Raw genomic sequence first — 15,602 nt, 5'->3', positions numbered from 1 at the left:
CAGATTGAGACAAAAACTTCTCCACGAATAAAAAGTAATTATGCGAAAAATCACTTTGTCAGCCAGAACCACTGTAAAAAGTTGCTTTCCTGGTGAATTTCTTAATTTTTAGAAAATTAGTTGAAAAATAAGAATTTCAGTGAATTAAAAAGTAGAAATTGCGTAAAGTTTGACTTTTCAGTTGTACAAGGAGCTATCAATGGTACTCTCCCCTGCGCTGCTCAGTAGACAAACCCATTACCTCACATATGTTTCTGCTACGCCTGTGTAGTTGAGTTTGCAATAGACCTGTGTGTATGTAACGCCGTGCGATCCAAAAGTAGGGGGAAAAGCTTTCTGTTTTCGGTCAATTTTAGAAAAAGGAAACTCTAAAAGTAATTTTTATCAAACAGACATTAGATGCAAAAGTTTATTTGACTGTTCAATATAAAAAGTATTTGAAATCACACCTAGTGAGTGACCTATTGCTCTGTAAATTTTTGTCATTTTTTTTTCACTCTCGTGAACAAGGAAAAATCTGGAACTAGGAAATTCACTGTAGAACAACGAGCCAAGTGGATAACAAAAATAGTGTTGATTTCCAAACCGCAGTTTCATGTAAGAAAAGCTGGTGGGCGATTTTTCATGATTTTCCATTTTCAAAATTCTTCAAAAATCCATATCTTCATTGAACTTGATGTTCACACTCCCACCAATGACTGTCTGGTGGTTTCTCTAATCTGACAGGCAACTTCCCTGTACGCCTGATTATTGCAGCCACACCTGCTGCCCAGTAAAGAACCCCCATTGTGCTGTATTGTGTAATTTCCTTTGTTCTTGTGCGATGCCAGATGGAGATGTTGTCTTTACTAATGCAGCCAGATTCCATCAATGTGCAGTGGTATTGTATCGCTCATTGCTGGAGTGCTGGAGGGCTCTTGTCCCAACTGATAATCTGCTGGCACTGGCAGAGGCAAACAATGGTACTGTTTCAAAACAGTGACGGATTACCTCCGCTAACACCAGCACTCCGTGCTGACATGAACCTTGATTGACCTTGATTGGCAAGTCCCAGCAGTTCGATCTTTTGTTATGAGTTCAGTCTTTTGTTACGAGGCCCAGTTCTTTAGTTCGAGTTCAGGCAACCTGCCCACTTTCGGAGGAACAATTTAACTGCTTTGATTAAATATTCATTTTGAATGAATTCCTTTTTCTGTTCTTTCAGCATGTACCCCGAGAACAAAAGAGAAACATCGAACAGAATAAAAAGGCCAGTGAAACCTTGCTGGCACTTAAGAAACAACCTAGGATCAAAGCCACTCTCACCAAGCCAGCAAACGCACCCCCTCCTCCCCCTTCCCAATTTGCTCCATCTCCATCATCCAGATCCAGTACTCCACCTCCCCCGCCACCTATTCCAGCCCCACCTCCTCCCAAAGGAGACCAGACCAATCAGAGGAGTGCTGTGCGTCCACCACCTCCACCCCCACCCCGGCAAGGCTCAATGATAACAACTCGGTCAGCCCATGAACATACACTGCAGGACCATCCTAGTCCATCACAAACCCTAGAGAGCAGTAAGAGGACATCACATAGTAATGGCCACTCTAATGCTAATGGGATGATTGAACATGTAAGCAGCATCCATGTTTCTTTATCACAGGGAAACAAATTAAAAATAACCCATTTCTCTACTCGCCAAACCAAATGACAGGAATTTCATTTGCTGGCTCCATGTAGAAAAAATACCATTTAATCCCAAAGCTTTTAACCAAGCATTTTACCTAAAGATGCAGCAACCAATCGGCCTCTTCTCAATAAATGCTGAATGACGCAATCCCATCACTTTAAGACGTTTAAGAAAAAAGAGTAGATAAAATGACATACATATTCAATTTATTCAATTATGTCATAATTTCAGGTTCCAGATGAGCCTTTGGACATGACCAAGAGGTCTCAATGCCCAATAGTCAATGTTAATGATGAATTCCCTGAGGGTATTGAGCTCATTAGTGTGAGGAAGACCAAACCAAACCTGGGAATTGCTGTAGAGGGAGGAGCAGGTACCAGGCAACCCTTACCCAAAGTCATCAAAGTCCAGGTGAGACTTCATGCTGCATCAAGCAAACTAAATCTAAAAAATCACCTTTCAAGATATGCAGCATCTATTCTCAACGCCAAAAAGACTTCTTCTTTCACACTTTTCTGTGGTTGACTTCTTCCATGAGGTATGCACATGCTGTTTCCCTTGCTTTTTCTTCCTTTCCTCAAGAATACCTTTATAGTCTTCTGCTTTCAACCTACCCCAAACAGTCGCTAAATATGTAAATTCCTTTGTGTCTGATTCAATTCACTAAAACGTCTGATCAACCGTAATGCGCCCTCTAGTCCCATGATGCATAGCGGAATGGCCGCCATGTTTGTCCTTCTTTTCCGTAGCGTGATTCTAAATGGACCCTGGGATTGTTGGGGGTTCCTTGAGGCAGTGCAAGCAATCTAATACCATGGTCCCCCTCTTTCCTTGGTAAATTTATAGGGTCAACATGGTGACCCTGGGTTTGTTGGGTTTGTGAGGAAGTGCGAGCGTTCCGAATTCAGCAACCCTACATTCCCCTTTAGACCGACAGGATTGGGTCTGTGAAGAATGGAGTGGTATCTTGTTAAACTTGTGATCCCGCTGCTAATCCCTGCTTGCAATACCATATTTGGTTCAGTTCAGGGTCAGCCCATGCCATGCTTCAAGGGCCTGAGCTGCAGTGCATGCGATATTCGTATGCTCAGTTCCCCAACATGACACCGAAGCATCACAGTCAACGATAGTGCAGAGTGACGCTGCACTTGGGGTTGAAATTTCTCCTGCTAGCTGGGTCTGGGCGCAACACTTCTGCATCTCAGTTCCTAAGCATTCCGAGCAGGTAACGCGGGCCAACAACAAGCTACCGTGGGCGACACCCGAGATCGGCACGGCTCACAAGTCTACGTGCTGGAGCAGCCCCACGCCGCCAACGCTAGCTACACATCACGCATCACCCTTGGTGCCATTGTCTTCAGACACCCTTTCAACTGGGGCACCCAGCTGTGACAAAGAAGCTGACGCTCAATGGGACAACACAACGCTGCTCTCCGGTGCGGTACCTGCAGAGACAATACCGTGCCATCTGGGCTCACCACCACCCATGCCCCGGGGACAACAGAGCCCACCGGCCTCCTGCACCGTCAGGTTTTTTGATCCCCCGTATGCCACCCCATCTTCCGGCTACCTTCTGGGCCTTTCTGAAAAGACTGCTTCTATCTCTGCAGTTTACCAGCCCTCGCCTGCTGTATCTTTACTGCAGCCTGCGCAGGCCTCTGATGCCCCAATTCACCAGGTGTCGACCGCTGGCTCTACAACCAGTTCACCGGTACGCAAGAAACGCAAACATTCTTTGTCTTCTTCTACAGGGTCTAAGCGTAAGAAGTCTCACTCATCACAGAAGGAAGATGCATCGGTCGACATCAAGTCAGCGGTCCGCATGCTCTCGGAGAAGCTCTCTTCTATAGCTAGCCGTCTCGAGCCCAACTCTGCTCCAGCGGCGACGGCCCCAGATCCGGACCCTTTGCCGGCGCAACCTGATCCGGATCAGCATCCACATCTGCATCCGGATCCGCATCCAGATCTACATCCGAATCTGGATCCGCATCCACATCCAAACCTGCATTCATCGGTGATCCGATCTTCATATGATGGTTTCATCCCTTTGACTTATCCAGGTTCCAACGCAGACTACAGCTTACCTCCTGCTCCGGCCCCTGGCCACCTAATTAGACATGATGACATTCCTCTTTCCTTGGATCAACCCCAGATGGAACAGGATACGTCCTCTGAAGATGAGGATATCTCCTCTGCAGCCATTCTTAACCCTCCTGAGGCACGGCTCCATCTTCTTCAGAAGGATATGATCCACATATTAGGCCTGCCTTCCAATCTACGGCTGAGGCCTCTTCACATGCTTCCTTCAAGCACCAACCCGCTAGGTTGGAGGCATCAACGCTGATTTTTCCCTAACTTCCACTTGACCGCTCATGCATTGAGATGTTTAAAGTTTTCGTCGGTGCCAAACGATACTCTGGACCTGGCAGCTGTCGCACTTTGAGCGCTCGACGAGAACGTCAACTTTATCTTCGAGCAGTTCATTTAGATCTCCGTTTTAGCCACTTCAGCATGCAGATCATCAACTATGAGGGAGTCAAGTCAAGACTTCAGGAACTTCCTCTTTATGGCAAAGACCTTTTTGCGGGGAAGTTCATGGAGAGGAGTCTGAAGTTAAACGTATTGACATAATACATAAACTTAGGGCGTTTTCAAAAAGACTTGAAAGATGCTTACCTCCACATTCCGATTCACCCACGAAGCTATGAATACCTATGCTGCCTATACAACGGAAACCTCTCCCCTTCAGCCTCTCCACTTCACCGAGAGTGTTCTTGAGGGTGCAGAGATCATCGCCACTCACCTTTGAAAGCAGGACGTCATGCTGTTCCATTACCTGGACAACTGGCTGATCGTTGGCAGATCGTTCAACGAAGCAGAGGTTTCTACCTGCCTTACTTGCAATGTCACAAATCAGCTGGGCTTCATCATCAACCACGAGAAGTTGAATCTTGCCCCAACGCAATACCCGACGTATCTAGGGCATCTATCGACCTTCAACAAGGCATAATCTCACTGACGACCGAAAGCATCGACAATCTTCTAGACTACATGAAAGTCTTGTCTACTGAGCAGTCTCTTAGCAGCAGTGATCCGGCCTGCATCTAGTTCTGTCTCCTGGGCTTGATGGCCAGCATGGTGGATCTCATTCCCCTCTGCAGGCTGTACATGCGCCTACTACAACTCCATCTCTTAGCACTCTACAGGCCAAAATGGAACTCAATCAATCTCCAGGTCCCCATATCAGACTTCATCTGCCCCCCATCTGCAGTGGTGGTTAGTGAAGAAGCACCTCTCTCTCAGAGTTCCCTTCCCCAAGGTGAACCTGGAAGTAACTGTAACATCAAATGCTTCTCATCTGGGCTGGGGAGCCTCCCTACTGCCACTTCAAGCATCGGGAACATGGGACCTTTAGCTCCAAAGGAGTCACATCAATATACTGGAACTTCAGGCTGTATTCAACTGAAAGCTTTCCACCGAAGCATCATAGGCAAACGGGTCCTCATCCGCTCTGACAACTCCACAGTGGTGTCATACATCAATCGCCAGGGAGGCACACCTTCTCCCCGCCTATGCCTCCTGATGAGACAGATATTCCTTTGAGCCCAGGATTATGGCATTGGCCTCTACGTGACTCACATTCCTGGTGTCAACAACTCCATAGCAGATGCTCTCTCTCAGGGAAAGGTACGTCCCACGGAGTGGACTTTGCACACCAGTGTAGTTGAACAGATCTTCACCGTAGTAGAAAAACCGAACATCAATCTTTTTCACCTCGGCAGAGAATGCCTAACTGCCAGTTCTGCACCAGATTTCACCACCCACAAGCCTTGGCAACGAAGGCTCTTCAAATCAATTGGGAAGGGATGTTGGCCTACGCTTTCCCTCCAATATCCCTCATACCAGCAGTTCTCTCCAAGATTGAAAGGGAACGCTGCCGCGTCCTTCTCATCGTCCCCTTCTGGCCACGCCAGCCATGGTTCCCACATCTGACGAGACTTCTCGTTCGGGTACCGGCGATCCTTCTCGACAGACCGGATCTGCTACATCAGCGGAAGTCAGGTGTGCTTCATCCAATGTCACTTCACCTGACCTGTTGGCTATTGTCAAACAGTCCTTCAGATCAGCAGGGCTTTCTGACACAGCATCTATGACTCCAGATTACGACATTTTACTTTGTGGTGTTCAGAGCGAGGTTTTTATCCATCCGAAGTTTTTGTGACCTCTATAGCTGACTTCTTCATGCACCAGTTCTTCATGCACCAGATCTGTGGGTTTCAATTATCCATAACTACCAGTCAGCCATTGCGGCTATACACAATGGTTTCCCAGATGGTTCGACTGTGTCCAACAATACTGCTCTTAAACATCTACTTCGGGGAATTTTCTTGAGCGTCCCCCAACTAAGAGACTAATTCCTTCATGGGACTTGTCAGCTGTCCTCCAACTGCTTGCTGGTCCTCCCTTTGAGCCTCTCAGCTACACATCGTTGATCAACTTATCGGTGAAAATGGCATTCCTGCTGGCAGTTACTACCGCTTGGCGCGGCAGTGAACTGAAAGCATTGTCCATCACAGATGGCCACATCGAATGGGAACCTCGTGGTGTTGGTCTCATCCCAATACTTGGGTTTCTCACCAAGAACCAGTCAGTTTCCGTCCATCCTCCTGACATTTTTGCACTAGACATTACCAATCACACTGGACTCCTGATGACAAACCATGGTGTGCAGTGCGGACTCTTTAATGGTACTTGGCCAAAACAAAAAAACTCAGAGGTACAACTTCACAGCTTTTCATCACTACAATAAAACTTCACCGAGCTGTGACCAGAGATACTATAGCCAGATGGGCAGTTTCAGCCATCAAGTTTGCCAACCCAGAGTGGCCGAATTCTGTGGACAATGAAACACGACGCCTCATCAGGGCTCGTGATATCCGAGCAGTTTCACATCATGGGCCTACTTCAGGGGCATACCAAGGAGGAAATATGTAAGGCAGCATGCTGGAATACCCCATCTACCTGCACCACATGCTACCTCACCGATGTTCCACAGAAGGACCCCGCACATGGCAAAAGGGTCCTAACATTGGCCACATCGATGCAGAAGGGTACCTCATCAAAGCAGCCTACCTCTGGAACGACATAACTCCATTATTTGGTGTCTGCAATAAATTTGGATAAGTTCTTATTCCTCTGGCATTCTCATCATGTAGTGCGTCCTCGCCGAATTCCCTTCCAAGGGCTTGCTGCTACTCTGCATATTTAGCGACTGTTCGGGGTAGGTTGAAAGCAGAAAACTCCTTCCCCTCAGAAATGTGGGTGAGGTCTGCTATTTTGTATACCTACCCCAAACAGACAGCTCCCTCCTATCCTTCCCCCTTTTTTGGGCCGAACAGTTTTAATACTGGAAAAGGACGAACATGGCGGCCACCCCGCTGTAATGGGACTAGATGGCGCACTATGGTTGATCAGATGTTTTAGCGATTTGAATCAGACACAATGCAATTTGCATATTTAGCAACTGTTTGGGGTAGGTATTCAATAGCAGACCTTACCCACATTTCTGTGGTGGAGGATAATTAATGCAGGTCTATCTTGTTAAATGAGTTAGAAGATTGTCGAAAATGAATCTGGTCTAAGATCAAAAAAATATTGATAAGGCATGGCTTCCAAGAGCAATGACTTTAAATCCAAGAGGTTAATGTGAAAAGTTAATTCAACAGTTCTTACTGCTTAGTTACATATGTTTGACCTTGTTTTAAATGCTTTTTTTCTGCCACAGTACGGTGGATCTGCATATCACAACAGTAACCTTAAAGTTGGCCATGTGATCCTGAAGGTGAATGGGAGGTCATTACATGGTCTGACTCATCAGCAAGCAACACGCTGCATTGCGGAGGCCTTCAAGAACAAAACCAACGATGGCATCAACTTTTTGGTTATTGACTCTAACAGATACTTCGTACAGTACTAGTGCAGAGGCAAAGAGTTGCATGAACCAGACTTCAATAAGATTGATGGCTACAAGTAGGCTTCAGAATTCATAAGACAACAATGGGCTGAGATGTAATGAAGTTTGCAGTTTGCATTGTCATAAAACAGGGTTTTTGTGAAGTTTTAAAGATTCTCAAGTATTTCACTGGATTTTCTGCATGTTACAGAAAAGCAGAGACGATGATGGTCCTTAACCACTTCGGACCGGGGCATTTTTCAACGTTGAGGATGCTGGGCCGGCATGACTATCATTTTTTCCGTTTGAAAATCCTTCAACAATTCATCATTCCATTTAACAGTCGTTTATAGCCGCACGGAGTAATCTTCAGGCACTACTCTAAGTTGACAGGTGACCTTCATTGACACCCGAATATTTCAGCCAGGCCTGCAGCCTTGTAAACAGAGCCCAGATTGTGCGGTGTTATACAGCTGTCTTTTGTTCACGAACCTGGCTCAGTGCACTGCTGACCTCTTTTCAATAGGGGCCAGATTAGCATGCAGCGGTGCTGTGTGGCTCATCGCTGCGGTGGTGGAGAGCTTTTGTCCCCGGTGGTAATCCGCTTGCTCTAAATACCCCAAACCCTGGTATACGGTTTCAAAATAATGCTGGATTATCACCACTTTTGAGAGTGAAAAATGCCGGTCATGCCCAGCAGCCTGGTTTTTTTGTTCGGAGTACGGTCTTTTGTTACAGGGCCCTGTTTCCTTTGTCCGAGTTCGGAGACCCCGGCCACACATATAAACCATACGGCTCCGATCCCGGAGTCCCCGGCTGGTAGTGGTTAAAGCATGATGTTATGATGATGTCCTCACAAGTCATTTGATACGCCCGTGAAGTTGAATGTTTGCCTGTATCTCCAGAACCATATGTTAGATTGATGGAAACTTGGCACAGAAACAAACCAAGATGTGAACTGTGTCAAAATTGGTATGATGTTATGATAACGTCATTACCTGATTTTTAATGATTTTTTTTTTCTGTATCCTTATAACATTCTTTTCGATGTCTCTTCTGAACAAAGTAATATTTTCAACATTTTTGCAAGACCTTGGATAGGCCAAGTAGAGTTTTGTGTAGTTTGGATAAAAAATCAGTAGATAGGTAGAAAACGTTCTCAGGATAATACACATCATAATTTCATCGTGGTAACCTCATCACAAAATTCGTTATTTAACTTTTTGAATCTACACAAAAAAAAGAATTGACTTTGTACACAGTTTTCAAGGGGCTTCTTTGGTGACTTTGCAGTCTTTCATCTTCATCAAAATTGCACCAAGGAAAGACTATGCATAGATTAGACTGGAAGGGTTTGATTATTTTGATATTATTGGGGATCACGTGACATACCTGCCAAGTTGAATTCTTTGCAGGTCCAGTATCCCCAAACAATAGATTTGACAAGGATGAAATTTGGCATGCGCTCAAAAGAGGGAGGTATAACAAGTGAACATTGGGGTGATGTGATGATGACTTCATCACAGGTCAAGTGACGTTATGTTAAATGGTGCACACTTGAAGGCTCTATAACCAAAGAACTTTGAGTCCTCTTTTGTTCAATTTTTACATGTGTGTAGACAGGGATGTTTAATAGATGATAATTACAATTATGTTATGATGAGGTCATCAGGGGTCATGTGACATCATCTTAAAGGTGATTTTTAATGTCCTATAACTAGTGAACCTTGAATCCTAATGGCTTCAAATTTTGTTTGTATGTAGATGGGGATGTGTCACAGATGAAACATGAGATCAATATGATTACCTCATTATTGTCACATTACATCACCTTAAATGTGCACATTTTAACGTCCAATAACTAGAGAACCTAGTTCTTACCATTATTGGTATGTAGGTAGACGGGGATGTGTCATGGGTCAAACTAATTACGCCATGAAGATATTATCCTTCCTATGAATTTTGGTAGACTTTCATATTTTCCCACACATCTGATGGACTTGTACACGTTCTGCACATCTACATATCCTGTACCACATATACATGAATGGCAAGTGCATATTTACGAAAACTTAGAAATGTGGAAAGGCTCTATGTTCTGTTGCAGACATAGTACGTCTCGTTTTGGCTTTTCCGCAAGTTGCAGAAAAAGCATTTTTTTGTCAAGGTTTTTTTTTTTCTTCTCCTCCTTGTTCTTCCACCAAAACTCTGTTCGTTTTGTACAGGGTTTTTCTGCATGGCACTTCAGTCCCTTTGCAAGTTCGTATCTTCATCAAAGTTGCATCAAGCAAAGACCCTGTAGCAAAGATGTGATTTTTTTACATGTTTCTTCTACCCTGGACTTAAGTGCCCTTACAAGGTGGTATCTTCATAAAACTCGCCCAAAGCACAGACCGTATAGCAAATATGGTCCTTGAAGCATGTCATTGTGACATTATCACAAGTCAAGTAACATGCCCTCAAAGTTGCATTCTTTGCAAGTCTATTTCTCCAGAACTCTAAGTCTAATTGAATCAGAACTTGACTCAAACTTAAACCAAGGCATATTTGATTTTCCATTTTCCTTACTTTAATGTTCTTTTCTTCAACATTCCAACAAGAACTTGGGTAAGCCAAGTAGGAGCTTGAGTTGTTTGAAAACTTTTGTGACTCATGATGACACATCATAAGTAGTAATTTTTGTACACATACTAGTTGTGCTCTGATTGGCATATAAATTGGTTGTTAGGTTGTTCTCAATCATGTCATGATGACATCATCCCATGCTTTATTATAAGATTTTGAATTATTTACTCAAACTGATTGTCTTGATTTTTCACGTGGGTGAAACGTAGCATTGACGAAAGAAGGGATGTGTCAAAAGGTGAAAATCGGGTTGGGTTGACGTCATCACAGGTCATGTGATGTCATCTCAAATGTACTTAATTGAGGCCTGTTACGAGAGAACCTTTAATCTGATTTTGTTCAGTCTTTGTGTTTTTGTAGAATGGGATGTGTTACATGTGAAAATCAAGGTGATGCCATGATGACAGGTCATGTGACTTCATCTTAAAGATACACATTTATAGGACCTATCACTAGAGAACTGTTGGTCCAATTGGGTTCATTCTTTATATGATGATGTCATCTGGTGAATCTTTGTTGGCATTTTTCTTCAAATCTAATTGATCTGCACACATCATTTTTACCCTACATGTCTTATTGCACCTGTACATGCATGATAAAAGCATTTTATCTTAAAACTTCAAAATGCAGACAAGATGGATGTAATGTTGCAAACAGACAGACATGTAGTAGCTCTTTTTTGTTCAGACATAATTGCTCTTCTCTTACACAGATGAATGGTCTACTGCATTACATTTTTAACCAACTCAACCTTTTTTAACCATTATTGAGCTTAATTCCCCTACCCTAGATTTTATTCCCTTGCAAAGTCGAATTCTTTGTCCATCAAACAATGCTGTTATATTTGCTTGACCTTTTAGTAGGGTTGGGTATCTGAGCTAACTTGATTGTGAAAGTTTTTTGTTGAATGTCTAGTGCACATATTCATATTGCTACCAGTTTTATAAACTTCGGAACTCCTTGGCTCATTCTGGAAAATATAACTTAAATAAAGGATGGCATTGACAGTGCAACAGAAATCTGTGCTCATCCACAGACTGCAACATGAATAAAAGACAATTAGAGAATGCTTTGCTGACTGAAATTTTCAAAAAATGTGCTGAGCACAGCTGCCATCCAAAGAATACCAAAGTCCAATACATCTGTCATTGAGTGGCCAAAGCTATGGGTTAGTCCTGGGCCAGCCTAGATGGGGGAAAAGCAAATAACGTGGAGTTCCAGGATGTTTTTCAATTATGTGGGACTTGCTGTTAAAGGTTTAATGATGTTGGGCACATTTGGGATTAAATGTGGATCAGTGTCTGTCAATGTTTGCAATAAAAGATTCTTCCTGCTTAGACTGTCCTTTCTCAGCGGTCATCATTGTATATCCTGGAAATTAGAAATTCTTTCTTTCCTTAATTGTGCCTTGGGCAAGGTTTTGGTTTTCAAAAGTTTGAATCTGCTACGAAGATGAAACATGCAATACATGCTCATCCCTATCTTGAATGCCAGACTATTTTAAAATCATGAAGTAAAAGGTTTATTCTTATTGTAGTTTTATGTATCTTATTGTATTTTTTTAATGAAATAAACCATTTCTACTTAATTCATGAATGTGCCTATTTAAAAATGTAAAAAGTTTCAACAGTTCAGCAATACATGATCTTATTTGTATATCAATATCACTCTTCAGCATTTTGTACTTACTTGTGGTACATGTATGTATCTGTCTGATTAAACACCTTGTCCTTCAATAGTTGACAGCTTTTATGATATGCTGTTGTGGATCAGTATTGACATGGATTTACAGCACTCGATACTCTATTTTATGTTTTTTAATGAAGCAGCATTCATAAATCATTGCCCTTCATGTATACTGATATGAAAATTAATTTGTATCACTTGAATTTGTACAGTAACAATAGATCACTCCATTCTGTTCTGTTCATGCATTGCTTTTAATTGAAAGTGGAAATATCTTTTTGGTGCGGTACAGCAATCTAACACAGCATTCCTTTCATATAGATGAATCCAGTAAGCCCTGCTCCATAAGCACAGTGGCAATACAGGTGTTTCACAATAGTGCGCCTCCAAGAGTTTGCAGTTCGTCGACCAATCATGGTGTGTGAAATCTGTCAACCCAATGCACATTTGGAAAGGGTTGACAGATTTTGCCCCTTGTGATTGGTCATTGCGTTGCATACTCTTGGAGGTGCACTATTGTGAATCACCCATATTAATGTTTCAGCCACAGTAACATTAGTGCTTTTACCTATGTTGGGTATTTGTGTACTCATATCGGACATAAATCACAGCTGTGATTGGTCAGAACACCATGGGGTGGGGCTTAATGGATCAGCTCATTGAGCATGCTCTTACTTGCTCATGTTGTTTCTTCATTTGTTTCCCAGAAAGGTTTATGATTGAGCATTGTTTTGTCACCAGCATACAAAGAAACAGCATCCTGTGTTAAACATGTGTATACAGCACTGGTGGTACAGTTTAGGCTGGTATTGTGAAAAGAATGTATTGCGTTCTGCCTCACATTTGTATTGTGCATACTGAACATTCCAATAACGACTAGTTTGAAACTTAGACATTGGAATAATTTTAGAACACCTTGACTTAGGTGGCTATTTTTTATGCTTTTACATTTTGCAGCATGCCAATGTTCTGTAGTTAAGTATTGTTTGTATATGTGTGGGTACACGAATCCACAGAGAAATATTTTGTCTAACAAAGTTTTGTAACTTTCTTATCACTTTCAGTGCTTGTTATCAGTCAGTAGACAGACTTCTTCAAGGTATGGATCCTTCATTTATTAAAATCATCTGTTAAAATTACTGTGAACACTTTCCTGTTGACTTACCTGCATATCCTATTGTTCAAAGTTCGTGTTCAGCTCCTTTTAGAGTGCTACCCTGAATAAGAGAAGTCTTATGCCAAGGTGACCTGTAGAGAGGACAGCTCCTTGTCAAATCAAGCTATCACACTGACTTATCATAATCATAAGCTTGCATTGTGGATGTTTTTCTGGGGCTGTGGACAGGTATTGATTTTGTAAAATACTCTTTTATCCTGATTGTTGAGGTGCTGGCATTTCTCCAAGAAATTATTGAAATTTATTTGTATCAGCTGGGTACTAAATCATCAAGTTTTACATTGGTGTTGCAGATGTGTAGCTGAAACTACTCTTTAAGTTCTCGATCTGGAAATATTAAAAAAATGGGAAGCAATGAAGCATCGATTCAACCACAAATGCATGCCACTTGTTTCTCTTTTACTCTTGACTGTACTTTATTCGAACACTGATACAGTGCCACATCCAGAGATTTGCCTCTACTTGTTTAAAATGGTTTTTGTAAGTTTACTTGTCCGTTGTATTTTAGTTTGCACAAGCTGCTTGGAGTGTGTTGAAGCATAATGCAGGGTTTAATAAGATGAAAGAAATGTTTTTTTTGTTCAGGAGTTTATCTCAAGAGGCTTACCTAAGGATTTTTTTCTCTAAGCGTTGAAGCCTTTAGTATTTATTTTTATCAATGAAAAGTTTTATTCTGTATTAGATGAAAATTTGACCCCAGCTTGCATTTTCCATTGTATAAATTACATCTATTATTTTTGGGCTTATATTTGAAAGTAACTTTCTCATGTGTGCCTAATTTGTGTTTGCTTTGAAGTGGTTAATGATTTTGTTTTTATATTAGTCGGAAAAACATTTGATGCATGATATGTGGCAAACGGGGACCCCCCTGCCCTCTTTTGCGTCCTTTTTGTGTTGTAGGAATCTTGGGAATTCCTTTCAGATATTCAGGGGGATGCAGTAGGTACAGTAGCCTAGGGTATGTAGGTTATGCGTCACATTTGGGGACTCCTTTGCCACATACATGTATTGTGCTGTGTATCTGGATGAACTGCTGTTCTGCACCCTGTTGTGACAGTATTTCATGCAAAGCATCTGTTGTAATGCTTGTCAAGTGTAAACTTCGCCTGGCAGTGGAATATGACAACTTCATATTATATTTCACATTAAATTCACCTTGAATAATGGCGAGAATCGCATTTGTATCAGTCAATGCAAATGCCCAATAGATTTACATAACGTTTCTGTTGAAGTACACAATACTTTTCTGAGATGTGTCCTAAATGCAAAGTATCAATTACACAATTTACTTCAAACTTACGTGTCGATAACTCAGCAATTGGTTGTTTTAAATTGCAAACAATAATTAATGTCAGCAAAACCTACTCTGGATTGTATTGACGCGCCAATAAATGAATAAAAACTGCATGGACTCGGCACAGTTTGATAAAACTTGCATTGAATTGTGTTAAATTGTGTCGAGGCCGGTTTGTATTCAAAGAAATATTTATGCTTTTTGTTTCAGGCTATGTGTATGTTAAAGCTTGATCGTAATTCATTTAAGAGGTAGCTTTAATGAACCTAGAGTTTATAGGCATATGGCTGTTTGCAATTGTTTTTCGTTCCGTCCTTCACAGCATGTATTTCAAGTTCAGTTCTCTGTAATGTTTCTTGTTTATTCTTGGATGCACAATTTATTTCAAGTAATTTATGGCATTGTTGTATTCCGCGAATGCAGACGTGAAATCTGAGTTTCTGCATTGAGGCAGGCAAAGGAAAGACCTGTATAAAATTTGTGTGAATAGGTTACAGGATAATAAACGTGACTCTGATGTTATCAAACTATCGTGTGTGTAAAATGTGGCCTTTCAGAAAGTTTTTTGTTATTAAAGAATCCAGACGACTTAATCATATTCAAATTTGTGTGTTAATTACTCATTGTGCTGGTGTAGGTTTCACCTGGCTAGAGATTGGGCAAGAGGGCACGCAATTTATGCCAGCAATATTGCGGTCAGAAAAATGACACTGGGTCCGTCCTGCAGAGACGAGAGCAGGCATACATAAACACTGAGGACGCCACAGCAGACTAAGACCCGGAAAATTTACATAATAGGTGGCACAATGAAAGTCGGACAGCCATGGATGACGAATGTGACTTTGATTCAAACTGACTCATTCCCCCAGCATAATTGAAATCAGTGCATGGGCACTTCTCGTCACAGAGCTGACATACCGTCGAAATGACAATTTTGACGATTTTTAGATGTTGTCAGTTTTGGGGGATCTGAAAGGTTGCTCTTTCTTTTTTTGCTGTGAAAATTCCTTTTTTTTCCCTCGATTTTTTGAAAAAAAATTGAGCCCCCACCCGGATGAATCATTCGAGGCAGCATACAAAGAATTTAACATAGTGACGAATACACAATTCGCTACTTTGAGAAATTTCACATAGGGCCTACACTCTACTTACAGTTGAATAATTGTTTTCGCTGGTGCCTATAATATTATCCGTCAAT

General features: G+C 42.0%; 1 protein-coding gene across 1 annotated transcript in view; it reads left to right on the top strand.

Moving 5' to 3' along the window:
- Nucleotides 1–14,997, top strand: part of whrn (whirlin) — a 99,442-nt gene extending 84,445 nt beyond the window's left edge. The window contains exons 12-14 of the mRNA XM_022250065.2: nt 1,205–1,612; nt 1,901–2,080; nt 7,455–14,997. Of these exons, the coding sequence (XP_022105757.2) occupies nt 1,205–1,612; nt 1,901–2,080; nt 7,455–7,646 (780 nt within the window). The 3' untranslated portion in view covers nt 7,647–14,997. The remainder of the gene's footprint in view (nt 1–1,204; nt 1,613–1,900; nt 2,081–7,454) is intronic.
- The last annotated feature ends 605 nt before the right edge of the window (nt 14,998–15,602 follow it).

This window comes from Acanthaster planci, linkage group LG11 (assembly GCF_054643075.1).
Source record: "Acanthaster planci isolate LZ-2023a linkage group LG11, COTS_SCS, whole genome shotgun sequence".
In the NCBI taxonomy this organism is placed as follows: Eukaryota; Metazoa; Echinodermata; class Asteroidea; order Valvatida; family Acanthasteridae; genus Acanthaster; species Acanthaster planci.
Note: the sequence above shows the minus strand (reverse complement) of the source record. Positions and strands in the feature narration are given on the sequence as shown.